Consider the following 15,842-nt stretch of genomic DNA (forward strand, 5'->3'; position numbering starts at 1 on the left):
GGTGGAGAAGGGGTTGGGAACTAGAAGGAGAGTTAGAATGGGATGTAGATGGGGATAAGTGAGAATTCTTCCAGTTACCCAAACATAAAACTATGAAAGGGCAGTGCGTGTTGGGTTTACACTGTGTGCAACGACACACTGGAGCTACATCCCAGAATATCCTGAATGCCAGCTGCTGCGTCTGATAAATTATTTTGTGAGGTAAGCATATTCTTCTACCTGGAATGGGAAGAAAATGTCCACAGAAGAATTGCCTAGACACAGAATAGCACAGGTGGTCTTGGCTGGCAGCAGGGGCCATAACTCAGCTGGACACGGGGAAGGCAGAAGCCCCTGATAGCTCAGAAAGAAACATGGTTTGTACCACTGAAATGAAATCATCACTCTGCCTGTGTTATCTTCTCTTTTGTTCAAAGTTGATTGAGTAGTCTAATGATGTTAGAAGCCAAGGACCCATCCCTTTCCAAGTTGCTCCTCAGAGAGCAGCCAGGAACCCGAGAAAGATGAGTAAACGAATCTGTCCCACCCTTCATCTTACAGGACCTGTACCGCCCCCTCTCGTCGGATGATTTGGACTCAGTAGGAGACTCAGTGTAAAAGACACAGTGGAGCGATATGTATGGTTTGTGATGGGATCACTGTTTCCCATTTCCTAAACAAGCGTCTAACAGCAAAATACACAAAAGAGTTTTGCATAAAAATTCAGTCCTACAGAAGCAAGTATGCCAATATTTTCTACTCATGATCTTCTTCTTTGAAGGAATATTTTTTAAGTGTCTCCTCTATTTGATGTAACCGAGGAGAGTTTGAATACAATATTTGATCCATCGCTGAGGATTTTATGACTAAGGTCTGGTTCCAGGTAAATTCACTTCATATATGAATCCAATGTTGAGTACAAGAACCACCCTAACCATCCAACATTAAAGAGTCGTCATTTCTATAAATGAGTTTTCTTTTTAATCATCATAGACATATAGATAACAATTTGTCTGTACTTAATATAAAGCAAATTCAAATAACAGTAGCAGACATGATTTTTCTAAAAGGTACACTCTTTTTTAAAAAAATCCTATGGCCTTTTGGTTAGTTTATTGAAAGATCATGCAAACATTCTTCACAATTTTTCTGAGTGAATGTCTGAAAAGGAGTAAGGGCTCCTGTAGGAGACAGACATCTCACAGTAAGAATGTCCTCTGTTTTTGTTGACACATGGATTTTATTTTTCAATATTATCTTTTATAAAAATAGTTTCAGCTACATGGAAACATGAAGAACTTGGCATTATTATTAATTATACAACGCTTCCCTACAACAGCAACAGTATGTATATGTATTTTTTCAAATGCGTAAAATTTTTGACCTAAAAAAAAAAAAAATTGGACTTGTACTTTGTTTCAAAGAATAAACTCAGTTTGAGAATTGAAATTCTTTTAAATGGTGCTTTTATGTACATTAGGCCCCCAGATACCCACAGCGCCATTCTGATCTTGTTTGGGAAATTTTCATATGCAAAACTCCTTTTGTGTCAACCAAGTGCGTCTATGATTATAACCTACTGTTCAGCGTTAACCTACTAATTCCTCTCTTCTAGTTCTCTATTTTCAAAAGTGTAAGTCAGCTTTGCTTAAACATAAAACAATTATTTTTAGATCTGGATGTTAGAAATCAATGTGTATGGTGTCTTGTATTTAGAGCATATCCCGTGACCATTTCTTTTTTATTAGCTCAAACACTAACACTTTAAAACTTAACAAAGCATGGATTTTTATATTCTCCAGGCTTGACATATCTCAGTAGGGTAACAGATTTAAAATGTATGGTGCCATTTGGAGCCTTTTACTTGAAATTTCTTTCAAAATTTTCTTTAAAACAATTTGAAAATGCCTGATTCAAGATGGAGAGGAATTCCCTTGTCATACAGTTTCAAATGTTATTGATTTATTTCCCTCAATAGACTGTTCAACTGGCAAATTTTCCCATCTGGCTTATAGTTACCTATGTTACAATCTCACTTGACAAGTGAATAAAATATTCCGACTGAAGAAGAAAAATAAAACGTCCAGGAAACCTACCAGCATTTGAAAATTTAGCCGAGTAATAATTAGTGTCTCATTATTCTGTCTGTTAGAGAGGAGGACACTTCTCTGGCGCGTTATATGAGAACTGCAGACTGATCCCTCCATCTTGAAAGGACAGAAAAATAATCATACCTGTTCCAGACTTCAGTTTTTAAAACTGTTTCCAATAGACATGAACAGAGGCTCCTGCTGAGATCAAAGGTCTGCCTTGTCTTAGCTGAGACAGTAAACATCTGTGAGGATGCCTATGCTGTCTGTGGTAGTGTTATGTCTTTGTAAAATACATTATTTAATATAGTTGAGTCCATAAAAGATTAGTATGTATTTGACTAACCTGTCAAAAATGCAAAGAAAGCAGTGGGTCAGATGGTCCAGAACAAAAATATAAACTCCAGTAATTTCAGCTCCCCTGTGCTGCCAGTCTTATGGACAGCTACTGCTTAGAGAGTCCCAAAAATGCTGTTTGTTCTGTGTAAGCAGCAGGTATTGCCAATTGCTATAAAGCCCATGGCTTTGTTTAGACACAGCATAAAGAGAGTGGACTTGGACTAATTGCCAGTAGGTATTGTGGCCAACTTTCCATTCAAGCAGTTCCAGAGAGACGCTATTCCATAGCATTTCATCTTTGAACATATGACTTTTATTAAAGGATTGTTCAAGGGCCATATATCTCATTTACTTTTTGAAACTAAAGTCCCTCCAAGATTGAAATAGCATACGCTGAGATCTCTTTCTATGCAGGAAATAATTCTATTATACTAAAGCAGAACTTTTAAATATCCAAGCAGCAAACCAGTACATTGGTGGAACCCATTGGGTAATTTACAGTCACTTAAAGACATGGTTACTTTTAGACTTCTTTATACATCATTAGTCACTGAACTTTAAGAACGCCCTTCTGAGCAGGAGAGGTTGCCATCCAACAGAAGTCACAAGCGTTTCTCCTGCTGATAAACCTCTGAACATAGACTGTGCTGTGTTGACCTTTTTGGGCTTTGCATTTGTGTTTACAGTTTTTTTTTTTAGATATAGCTAGAGAGAAAGATGTTACAAAGAGGTCCCTGCTTTCAACATTTTAGAAGCTCAAAACCTAGTGATCCACAAAACATGGTGTGCAGTGTGAACTTGGAAGCTATGTGAAGTAGTCCTTGTCTTGACCCCTCATTCCAGCAGTGGGTCTGTCGTGTCGTCGGTTTCTGAAGTAGAAGTGTGAGGCCCACCCATCTGTACACACACCTGCATGCACATATGAGGTCACCCTAACACTTCAGAATCAGATTCCATGTTCTGCAAACATCTGAGCAGCTCCGGCGCCCCGCCTGGGAGGCCTCTGCTAGGCAGCAAGGCCTCTGCTCTCACGTACAGTGTATCCTGCCTATTTAAAAACACTGAAGTCTACAAGCCTCATTTTTGAAAGAAATGTGAGTGAAAATGTATAAAAATAGCCCTAAAAGATAAATCTATATATTTTCACTGTTGAATTACTGAGTTGTTTCTATGGTGGCCATATATCTATACAGGTGTGTAGGTGTTTGTGTGCATTTGCAGGACTTGGTGTATATGTGGGTGTGCCTACGTAAATATCTGTGTATGTACATAGAACACGAAGAACAAAGGATGGTGTTTGTGGTGTGGCCTTATAAGTTACTGGCTCCTGTAGAATTGTGTGTAAACCTTTATGTCATACAGTTGGGACATGAATATCAGTTGGTACATAATTAAGCTCAAAATCAGTTTGTTAAATTAGCATGATGAAACAGCTCCAAGTATTTACATGTACTGATTTATCCTAGATTCATTGAAATCCAGACAAACCAAAAAGTGCAATCCAAGCAAATCCAATCTTACATTGATTGTGAAATAGAAATGCTTATTGGTGTTTCTATTGTAAATCTTGATGTCCAGTCACTAAATTGATTGAATGCAATGGCATTTTCCTGTTGTGTGTATATTGAGGACCACAGTGATTATCCATCAATGTTCACTAAACAGACTGATTTCTAGGCTTGTGGATAGTTGAGTGTTATGCTGAAACAAAAACAGGAAGAGTCAAAATAGAGTTGCAATTTAGTTACAAAGCCAGGTAACATGTAAGGCCATCCTATGTGTTCTTCTCATGCTTATAAACTTTTGAAATATTTTGAAGATACTTGCTGTTGTGTGTCTATATGTCTACATGAGTGTATACACACTTGAAAATGCTTATTGACTGAAGTTTACCGTCTGCGTACATTTGCTCATTTGTGCCTATTTGCTTTAGCCTCGCCAGCGCCTCTAATCATGCATGTTAGCGACAGCAGTGTTGGTTGGGCAAGCCCACAGAGGAATAGTATGGAAATCAGAAATACGTTAGCATTATAACAATTACCTGATACAGCATATTAAACTGTCAGCTGAAAATATTTGTCATTTTGTGCCCGTAACGCATGTAGGAAAACTGGAAAATCAGAGGCCCTCACTATAATTTTAAGGGTGCATGACAGATGGTGTCTTTAAAATGTATTTTATTGTAATAAAAGGTGATGGATAAACTCTGAGGTGGTGTAAGTGAAGCATGAAACACTTGGTGTTTGTATTAGGTATGGCCACACAATGTTTTTGAAGCCAGATTAATAGATATTCAAAGGTTAATAGGCAAAGAATATGGGAGTTAATTTCACTGTGATGTGGTTTTGAGGCATTTTAACTCACGGCCAGGAACTTGGTTCCCATTCTTTTCCTGAGGACTCTTTGAAACACTATGAATGTTATAAAGTTGGATTTTTTTAAATAAAGGTTGCATACCATTTGCAGTTGGAGTTGCTTGGATGTATAGTCTCTTCTTTGCAAAAAAAAAAAAAAATGTATTAAAATGGTTTAAGAGCCATATATTGGGAAATCCACCATTCAAGGCAGCCTGCAGAATTTTGTAGAGATGATGAGAACTAATGAAATGTTTTATTGAACTACCCAGTTTGGAAAGTTTTCACACCTTTGCGCTGTAAAATGCTGTACCTTGTGTTTCACGTGTGACCATGTTACCCTTTCCTGAACTTAACTTTGTGACATTTAGCAACTTAGCCAAACCATGTAATAAACAGGAAAAATTGCCTACGTTGTTCAGTGAGTTTCTTTGTTTAGATGCTAGAATTGAAGTGCATGGGGCAAGGGTTGCCTTCATCGCCTTGGACACGGCCTTCTTGTGCTGAGTAGTAACAGCAGGTGATGCTAGACAGGCTACAGAGTAGCACACGTGAAGTATAAAATACTGACAGGAAAAACAAAGTAAGATTATCTGATGGGAAACGCTGTTTCCAAGGGCTGCATTGTAATTAGCAGTATATGTTCCTCTCAGGGTTGCCTTAAGGGTGAATTTGTCAGACAAATTGGCAACTTTCTGGGGGTGGGGATTAAAATGCACTAAAAAAAAAATCATATTAGCTTTCTCCTGGGCTTAATGACCTTTGTCCCAAGGTCATAGAATTTTCAGTAAGAAGATGTATATGGGTATATATGTGTATGTATACAGGCTATTTGTTTTTTAAAACATTGGCTAAATATATTCAATAATTTACAGTTAACTAATGATAAAAACACTTGATACCTCAACTTTATCTTAGAAATATATATATATATATATATGCACATATATGTGTGTGTGTGTGTGTGTGTGTGTGTGTGTGTGTGTGTATAATTCATAGTACAGTCTAAAGAATAGAAAATTTTACTCAAGTTACAAGATATACCTTACATTAAAGTTATAAGTGACCAGGGCTGGAGAGATGGCTTAGCGGTTAAGAGCATTAACTGCTCTTCCAGAGGTCCTGAGTTCAATTCCCAGCAACCACATGGTGGCTCACAACCATTTCTAGTGAGATCTGATGCCCCTTCTGGCATTAAGTTGCTAGAACACTCATATACATAAGATAAACAAATCTTTAAAAAATTATAAAAGAGATCATCATTACAGTTTTAGATCTAACACTTTTACTAGATTTCTGTTGAGCTTAATATTAATTGACTATAATTTTCTCTCTTTCTTGCTTCCATGATAAATTTATTCAGCATCTATAGCTACAATGGTACAACTAGAGGGAATTTTCCAAATTTATACAATTCCAAAGTGCATTTATACTTCATGGAACAGAGATTTAACTCTATTTAATTTAAATTTAAACAAAGTAGGTGCCTGGAAGAGTAGCGAGTTCTCCTCATTAAAGACTGAAAACCGTACTCGAGGAGACGGTTCCTAAGAGAGTGCCTCTAATCCATGAGGTATAGAAGATGATGTCCTTAACCCCTTCCAAGCTGTGGGTTTGGGAAGAGTGAGTGGAGGGACTGAGCGATCCAGCGTGATGGATTCTGGACAACTGGCTCACATGGCAGGTGTGGGGAGCTTTGCCTGAGCATTCTGGTTTTAAACAGAAGCAAAGGAGAGGACCTGATCCACCAGAGACTGTATTGTAAATGAATTCATTCAGTTTTGAAATCTTAGCTCCCATGGTCTCTCTAGCAAATATATAATCCAAGATCACCATTTTCATGTGCCCCTTCTATGAACAAACCAATTTCCTGAGTAATAGTTTTCCGGTCTTTTAAACAATCTGATTGAATCTTTATGAGTTTTAAATAGTCAAACATGTATTCTTGGTTTTTAATTGGACTGTGTATTTCATAGAGTTAATTTAGGAAGAACACCTTATCAATACTGTAGACAGAGTCTGCCTTATTTCAAAGAGTGGGCTTCTGTTGGTCATTGCAGATTGGTGCTCTCAGCCTTCTGTTCTATAACCACTTGGGAAGTAAAGAAATGTGTGGCTTTTCTATATCACACCAACTCTTATTAGTCTCCAGGGCCCTACACAAACATTATTTTTTCTTTTGCTCTGTTGGGTTGTCTTGAAACTCTCTGTAGACACACCATCAAGATTATTCAGACAGTGGTTAGTCTGTGAAGCATTTATTTCTTATATTTCCTTTATAAAGCTAATTCAGAACTCAAACAAGGGTGAGCGCTGGGTTTCTTGGTTCTTTTTAGCCCCTTTCCACACCAGCAAAACATAACTATATGCCAAAGCAGAATCTGGAGATAGTACCATTCTCCAGCCAAAGCTGGGTTATGTGATAGATTTGTCTACTCTGCTTGAGTCAACTGTATCAATTGGATATTTTCCAAATCTTGATGCAGTGTGGACCCTGGCTGAGTGACAACATTCATACAAATGGCATAAGTAACTCATAACATTTAAAAATGAACTGTTTCTTTGACAGCAGAGTCGTCAGATACATCTTGGTAAAATGTGGTTAGAGCTGTTAGCTCAGCTTTCTCACTTACATCAAAAAGTATGCAACGTCCGTCCCCATCTGTTATGTGATCCCAGGCTAAATCATTGTGCTTGGGGCGTGTTCTTACTGTGCAGGGCAGCGCTTTTATGGAGGTGTTCTGTAAAAGCCTCCAGGTGTCAGCAACCTGCCCAAATGGTTCTCATTAAATCTGTGGGGAGGCGATGACATCTCAAATGTCATGGCACCTAATGTCCAGGCAGCTAATTGTGTTAAATTCTAAAGTAAAGTAACTGCGTGTTTTGTACTATAGGCCCAGATACCTCCGAATTAGCAAACTAACTGAAATCAACATAAAACCTGACCAGCATGGACCTTCTCCAGTGATTTGTCCGCTTACAATAAAGTAGGTAGAGTAACTTCATTGAGAAGCAGTTGTTCTCTTCGGTGTCTGTCAGTCCATCTGAGGGACTGGCAGATTTCATTAGGTCACTTCTAAAGCGCTCATTGTATGTGCTCATTACCGTTTTCAAGCCAAACATGCAAATACAATTCACAACGTTCCAGGAGAGACTTAAGTGTCTAAGCATACCTAGGCAGATTAATAACAACTCCCACAGAGAGCCATGCAGATTGCTGGGGTGGGAGAAGGGAGGGAAAGGGAAAGTGGGATGGCAGAACCAGAATGCAAAAATTAACAGTCTAGGAAAAAATATGAAATAAATGAATATCATTAAGGATGGCATTTAACATAAATAAAGTCTCAGCACTTGGTCCATAAAACAAACCTCTCAAATAGGGAAATGGGTTCACCTGTGAGGTTGGTAAATTGTTAAAATGGGGCACTACAGAGAAGTGATCTTGAAGTGAATTAATTTTCTATGCAGGAAAAAGAAGGTCCAGTGCTGGTTGACCACATTTAGATGGTGGCTTTCAGTTTTGAGTACTGGGTGTAAAGAGAATTGACAGCTCTGGCATGCCTCCAGGAGGTGGGAGAATCACAGATCTTTATCACATGATGAACAAGGAAATATGGGCATGTACAAATTGAGAAAGGAGGCTCAGAGGAAGTCCTGCTAGTTTCCAAAACTCTGAAGTCTGTCTTGTGGGAATGGATTCCATTCTCATACTGGTTAACTCTAGAAATGAGCAAATAAAAATGATGAATAGAAAATATCCACAGCACTGGCTGCACCTTTCTGTAGTGGGGAGTTTGATCTCTGGGTGGAAATGGGGTGGGAAGGATCACATTTAAGGTCCAGTTCAGCTCCTGAAGTTCTCTGAGTCTGTGAGGGGCCCATGCCATTGAAAAGTGTGTAGTGTTCAGCTTCTTACTTCTTTGGAGAGAGAAGAGATCATGCCCTTAGAAGCTCAATAGATTTATTTTACTGTACTTGAGAATAATAAAGAAAACTAGAACTTTCCATTCCCAGAATACCCTCTTTATACATTATTAAGCTTTTCTCTTAAAACCACCAATCATCTACTAGACTCAACCAGCAAGGAATTTGAAATGGCATGGGCTACATTTTCAAAAACACAGATTTAGAGTTGAAAAAGCCAAAGCAGTTGTAGATATCAGCATACTTGTGTTGAGCCTACTCTTAAATGCTAAATGAACTGGGCTTAGAAATCTTGGGGGACTTTTATTCATCCGATAGGACAAACACAGCTGGCACTGTGGCAGGCGTCCATGGCAGCAGACATTTGCTGCTCTGTTGAAAACGCACTTCATTAGTCAATAAGACAGTTTACTGAATAATACACAGCTAGTTTATAGAATGCTACACATTTTGGCCTTATTAATTGAAGCAGCCTTTTTAACTGAGTATATAGACTGTGGTATCTTTGCAAACAAACACACTATTATCTATTAACTTGGGTGCTTGAGGAAAGAATGTCTTTGGACTGTAAAATCTGGAATACCCCATGACAAGGCAGCATCTGCCACCTCCAAACCATGATATACCTATGTTATGGAACATTATTTGTGATGCTGAGAGAAGAAACCTAAGGGCTAGACAGCCCGGAAGAGAAGTTCTCCAGCCTATCCATTTTATTTCTCATGTTTCTGCCTGAATCATCATTGCATTTGGAATGATGCAGAAGATCATCTCACTGTTCTGGAAATCACACACCTTCCCCTCTAGTGTGGTCATGTTAATGTTTATTTTTACCAGGGAGTGAAATAATAAACCTGCCTTGTCTCAGCATTCCATGCAGATATTATAAGTATAAAGTTTTTGCAAACAGGCATTCTTGGAGATCAGTAAAGCATGGCTTCGAAGCTGATACGTTTACTGTGCCTTCGACATGGTGGGCTGTGATTCTGTAGTTTGGAAATCAGAATCTTTGAATATATGATGTTCCTAGTTAAAGGGAGGCTAGCTGAGAGAATATGGGAAAACGACTCGAATCACCAAGCTTATTGGGAAAAGATTTTTGTGATACAGGGAAGTACAAGGCATATCAAGTAATATCAAAATGTCTGAAATGTCCTATAAGGAAGCAGAAGTATCATTATTAGTATAATTTTCATTCTAAGCTTGTCAATTGTCAACATCAATGAACTCACCAATGGGATATATCCATCTCTGTCCCTTTATCACTCAGGAAATGTTCTGTGGTGCTTGCCTGGGATGGCCCTGGAATGGTTAGATGGTATATCCCCAACCACATAAATCTGTTTTATGAAGAAGCAGGTATTTGGGGTTTCTGTGCAGGAGGCTGTTGGGTATGAGCCACATACAACTTCTCTTGCCTCTTTGTGCTCAGCTCTAGCTGGCTGGAATGGGGTGGAGGTTGAATGGGAGACGGGTAAGCAGAGGAAATGTAGGTCATGTTAGCTTCTCCTCACCACTTCGTGATCAATGCAACTACAGCCACTCTCCCTTCTCTCTGCTCCACAGACAGCCGGCACCATGAGCCAATGCCGCCCCCTCACCGCCTCCTGCTCCCATCAGGCCAACCAAGTGGATAAACCCAGGGGAACAGAAGGATGAGCTGTGTTCACTATTTAGAAATAGCATAACTGTGTGCAAGCTGTTTTCTCCAGAAGTAGGGGCAGAGACGGAAGCGTCCCTTGTCGAATACTCTTCCCAGCCAGTTGTGATATTGAATATTTTCCCTCTAATGGAGTCAATACCCTGTTTGCTCTCATGGGTCTTGGGTCAAAATCCATCTAGATTACAGGAGACTCTTCTGGCCTAGGCTTTCATTCTTGCCTTTCTCTCAGACAGATTATGTATGAGAGATAATAGCTGGCCTCCTATTTACTGTGTGTCTTTATCTCAAAGTGAGAGTGGCAAATCCAGTCTTCTACTTTTCTCTTAAAGTTTTACTAAAGCTGAGTTATTTGCCTTTTTTTTTTGTTATTGTAAAAATAGAAATAAAGCCAGAACGGCACCACATTTGAGACTCTCAGCATAGACTAGAAGACAGAAGTGAGGTGCCTAAAATCTGGCAGACTGGAGCTCAAGGATGCTAATTTTGAGAGGAGTCATGGGCATCCAGGTTTCCAACAATTCCCAGTCAATACAAACTCTTACTGGTTAATAGCGAGGGCAGGATTTATGACCTTCCTTGGATATTCTCAAGATCTCCTTTCCCAAGTTTGAAGACCAGTTCCTCCCTGGGAGGGGCAACACTAGCTCCTGAGATCCTGGGCTGGGTATGGTGTGTGGAGGCTCTGTCACTCTGACCCAAGTTTTTTTTTTTTTATTCTGTTCCTGTTCCCTTACAGATTTCTCAGCATGGCGGCTCCTCTACTTCACTTTCATCTACGAAAGTCTGCAGCTCAATGGATGAGAATGACGGCCCTGGGGAAGGTGATGAGCTTGGGAAAAAGCACAGCTTGCAGGGCGGATGGAGGAGGAGTTAGCTAAGTTTACTGTGAAAACTATAACATCTCAAACACAATGAGTAGCCAAACTCCAGCAGCTCGTGGGGGGCGGGGTGTCATTGGGGACAAGAGTGGGTGACTCCTACGGGCGTTAGCACCCTCTGTCTGAGACTGAGACTGGGAAAGGGAAGTTGGCTGGACTGAGTGCTTTCACATTTCACATCCTATGTGGGTGTGTGATACCTAGGAAGACCAGCTATTGCCTGTCTGTGTGCTCCAAGCTCTACTCCCTTTTTGTAAGTGACAACTGTGTCTTGTGTCCGAGCACCTGTAGGTGGGCTCCAACTTAAGGGAATTCAATTGGTCAAACTATAACTTCACAGAAAGAAGCCACTGCTGGTAACGGCAAAGACATACTGCTTGTCCCTTAAACTAATGTGCATTAGAATTTCTCTGCGATGTAAGAAAGCATCTGGATTGCAGAGTTGACTTTTTGCTAACTGGCTGGATGGTGTGGAACAAGCCTCTTTAGTTCTCTCTCCTGTCTTAGTTCCCCTTTATAGGAATTCAAATTATTAAATGTCACCATTTCCACCCTCCTGGGGCTGTCCTCGGGCTCAAATCAATGAGGGGAAATAATTTGGAAAAGGAAGAGTATTGAGATTAAGCCACTGTTAAGAATAAGTTCCTCTGCTTGATGATGTGACTTGATGTTTTCCCAAGAATGCACCCTCTAAGGGATTCTCTTACATTAAGTAAGACACATGACTCACGTGGGAATCGTTTGCTTCTTACCATGGTTACAGCAGACATTTTTGCATGTGTTGAAACTGTAGTCTAGCCATCTAGGAGGCTCCTTTATTCCAGTGTGCTGTGTTCACCAGTGAAATGTAATGGTCCTTGACTAAACCTAGGCTGAGTCTAGAGGGACCGGATCCTTTATCAATAGTTGGTAGAAAACCCCCAAATGTTGTATCTTGGATGGGTGTCCCAGTGAATGTTTCCACTGGAAGAGAGGACAGGTGACCCCATCTGTAGGATTACAATTATCCCAGAGGCCATGGATAACTACTATATTATCCAGGTACAGAGTCCTAGGACCCTGTCATCTGGCAGATGGTTTGTAAATTCAGATAACCCACAACCATTTCCTCCCCTCCTCAAGGAGAAGATGAAAATCCCAGGTTGAGTCTTTTAAACATGGGCAAAATCATAACTCTCTCCTAGGTGGGCTAAGGGACAAAGCACTGACTGTGGCCCTCAGTTTATTCTGGGCACTGCCAAAGTAGCTTCCTGTGATCCAGGAGGGAAGTGCCATCCACAGCGTGGAAGCCCTGAAGAGGCACAGGGTCTGTGAGAGCCAATTGCCCTGTTCTTTGACTTTACTTTCTAGAAAAGGCCGCTGGGTTGTGTAGTCTGAGCCCTGTGAGGCCAGCACAAAGAGTCTCGGGCGACTTCCCATTCATTCTTCCCCTGCACCACACATGCAGTACACACTACAAAACTTACCAGAAACCCCATTCACACCCAAATTTATTTTGAGGGGGAAACCTAAGTGTATGAGGACAGGCCAGGAGGAGAGCACAGTTAGGAAGCTCACCAGGCTCCTGTGCCATTTTGCACGTGGGTAGCTTGGGGGAAAGCTGGGATTTATAACTTTAAAACATGTACATTTTACAGCCCAGATTTAAAAGGCTTTTTATACCCTTGACATGTTAAAGGTGATGCATCATATTTATGTGACCCAAGCATGGCTTATTTAATTTTATAGCCTTGGCTATTTAAAGCATTATTAGGCATTTGTAAAATATTTCAAAATACATTTTCAGAGGGAGAATATGCTACGTTATTACAAAAACTGTTCTGCCTGCAGACATAATAGATATCAGGGTTTAAACTGGACATCTGCCATGCAGGTTCCTTGGTGAGAACATTTGTCTAAAATCTGCTCATTGATACTAGGGAGGGGTGGCCAGCAACCCTTAGTGCATAAGGAATTTTGCAGAGATATCCATTTTAGGATGGAGTCAAGCTCAATGTCCAAACAGCAGGACCTTTTCATGCTTGTACAATGTCAAGCTGCTCAGCATCCCTCCAGAAATGCTTTTCTCTACCCTGTACATAATAATGTCATTTCTCTGAATACGATGGGTATTCAATGAGGGCTATTGATCAAATTAGCATGAACTTCAAAATGCAGAATTTCCTCCTCTGAATCCCCACTGAAGCAGAAAACATAAGTTGCAATGATATTGGTCCAGGTGGGCCCAATAGGTATTCTTTTTAATTAATCATTTGCCTTAGTTAAAAACTGTCCAGTCTGTATGAGCCTGCAAGGGAGGGGGCTGCCCACAGTGCTTCTGAATTGATTCCAGTCTGTGAGGTGATTCTTAGAAATGTATCTTTTGTAGTCTGTGCCTCCTTCCCTATCAATAAAAACACACTAATAATTCTTTCAGAAGAGTCTGAGGAGGGCTTCCAGATTCCTGCCACAATAACAGAGCGATACAAAGTTGGGAGAACAATAGGGGATGGAAATTTCGCTGTTGTCAAGGAATGCATAGAGAGGTAAGCAAAGGACTGTCTGTTCAAGGAAACACTTGGCCTCCGTGGTTTCCATGACCCAGTCTCTATTTTCAGACAGAGACACATATGGATTAAGTTAATGTCTCAACCCCAGAGACACAAAGAATAAAAAAATAATAAACAAAAGCCACCTAAAAACAGACTGTAAAAATGTAATAATTCCTGGGATGCTATCTAAGGTAGAAAGGCTTTGATTTTTATTTAGTGTATCTAGAAAAGCTTCCCAGGTCTGTCAAGTAATATTTTTATATTATTTTTCTTGAGAAGTTATTTTGAAGACTTCCTCCTATACTTCTCCTCAAGAATGTTCTTTTATAGAGTTTGATCTCTAATATATACCAAAATAAAAATTATTCATGACAATAACCTTGAAAGATTTGAAAACACATGTGTGCCAAATCTACAAAAATGGTACTTGATCTGTGAAAGTATCTACAGACCCTGTGGGTTTAGCGTCAAGGTCCTTTCAAACTGTCCTCAAACTCAGCATCCTCCTGCCTCTGCCTTCCGAGTGTTAGGATTACAGGCATTTACCCATGCCCAACTTATGCAAAGGTTCTTAATGACAGTAGCTGGTGGACACCAGGCAGACAAGTGATGGCAAATAGTGTCAGCCCTTAGGGAAGTGACCTCAAAACCTCAGCTCAGTGTCACACTTAGAGTTCTGTCCTGGGCAGTTGCCTGTGTTCGGGATCTGGACAGCTAGCATCTTCTCAGAGCTGTGCTGGGGGCATTTAGCTCATCCCTTGAGGGGATCCCTCTGGTTCTCTGGGGGTTGGCTTGAATGAAACATCTGTTTCCCTGCTCTCCTCCCCCAGCCCCCTTATTCCCACTGAGCTGAACATTCCTCAGGTTCCTGAGGCCTGTGTAAGTGCCCCTGCCCTGTGCCATACCACTACTTTGAGAGGACACCGTGGGCCAGGCAGCTGTAGCGCAGAAGAGCCTGGATCTGAGCCACTTCGAACTGGAGGTCTGCCTAGGGCATCCTGCACCACCAGGATTTAGCTGAACCAGCATCCGCCTAGAAGTGGGACCCCAGCACGCCTTCTTCATTCAAGGCAGCGAAGCCCCCACTAGCTAACCCTCACACAGTAGCTCTCAGATCTCACTCCTCTTGGTTTTCCAGCTGGGCTGGGATACTCACAGTGGTATAGCAGCCAACTGTGGCACTTGCTCTGCATGAGGCAGAGTCACAGTAGTCAGTGGCATGGAAACCTCCCCTGCTGATGCTGTCAGTCCACCTTTCTCCTCTCCCATAGTCCCCAGCCCCTACAGATGGAAGCCGGCCTTCAATTGCCCAGCTGCCAAATACAGAAGACATTCCGTTACCGCCTTGACATCCACCCTTCCTGACACCACATCAACCACTATTAACTGAGCATCTATCTATTTGTGGTCCTTAAATTATAGTATCTCATTGAATTATATTGACCTGATCCAATCAGGTCAGTATTGCTGTTCCCATTTTATAAAAAGATAGACTGAAGACATTAAATATCCAAAGCCAGGCATCTACTAAACACGTAGACCAGAGTAGACCAGAGCTTTGTTCCCAAACACATACCTAAATCTATCTACCCAACTGCTTCTAATAAAGGATTCCCCACAAGAGTCTCATAAGGAACTTACCTGCACCAAAGTCACTTTTCCAGTGAACAATAAGGCCGAAATTAAATCAGGAAAGGCATTCTAAGTAGGAAGGCTCCTCTTTGGGCAGACTGGCATGGTCTTTCTTTGTGGGCTTCCTAACCATTTGCCAGCACTTATCATCTCTTAGGTTGCCCCAGGGGTAAGTTACACTGGTTGATCTCCCTGGTCCTGTACCAGGATGGTATCTCAGTCCTAGGATCCCAGTCTTCCTTCTCTAGACAGTTCCCACTTCTCCATACAAAATTCCTCTCTCTCTCTCTCTCTCTCTCTCTCTCTCTCTCTCTCTCTCTCTCTCTCTCTTCTTTCTTTCTTCCTTTCTTTCTCACTTGGCTTGTATTCATTTTGCATGAGTTCACATCTTAGGCTCACTGCGTGAAACTTTAGAGTCTAAATACCAGATTGCTATGAAAGTGTCAGCCTCC

The 15,842-nt window shown here is 40.8% G+C and overlaps 1 protein-coding gene across 7 annotated transcripts in view; it reads left to right on the forward strand.

Moving 5' to 3' along the window:
• Dclk1 (doublecortin like kinase 1) overlaps positions 1 to 15,842 on the forward strand; it is a 297,316-nt gene that overhangs the window by 226,265 nt on the left and 55,209 nt on the right. For 5 of the 7 annotated variants that reach the window (XM_036190697.1, XM_036190696.1, XM_036190695.1 and 2 more), the window contains 2 exons: positions 11,086 to 11,170; positions 13,644 to 13,752. In XM_036190697.1, coding sequence (XP_036046590.1) covers positions 11,086 to 11,170; positions 13,644 to 13,752 — 194 coding nt within the window. Of the gene's footprint in view, positions 1 to 540; positions 5,175 to 11,085; positions 11,171 to 13,643; positions 13,753 to 15,842 lie in introns of those variants that run through there. The other 2 variants (XM_036190701.1, XM_036190702.1) reach the window with 1 other exon arrangement.

The sequence above is a fragment of the Onychomys torridus genome, chromosome 6 (genome assembly GCF_903995425.1).
Source record: "Onychomys torridus chromosome 6, mOncTor1.1, whole genome shotgun sequence".
NCBI lineage: Eukaryota > Metazoa > Chordata > Mammalia > Rodentia > Cricetidae > Onychomys > Onychomys torridus.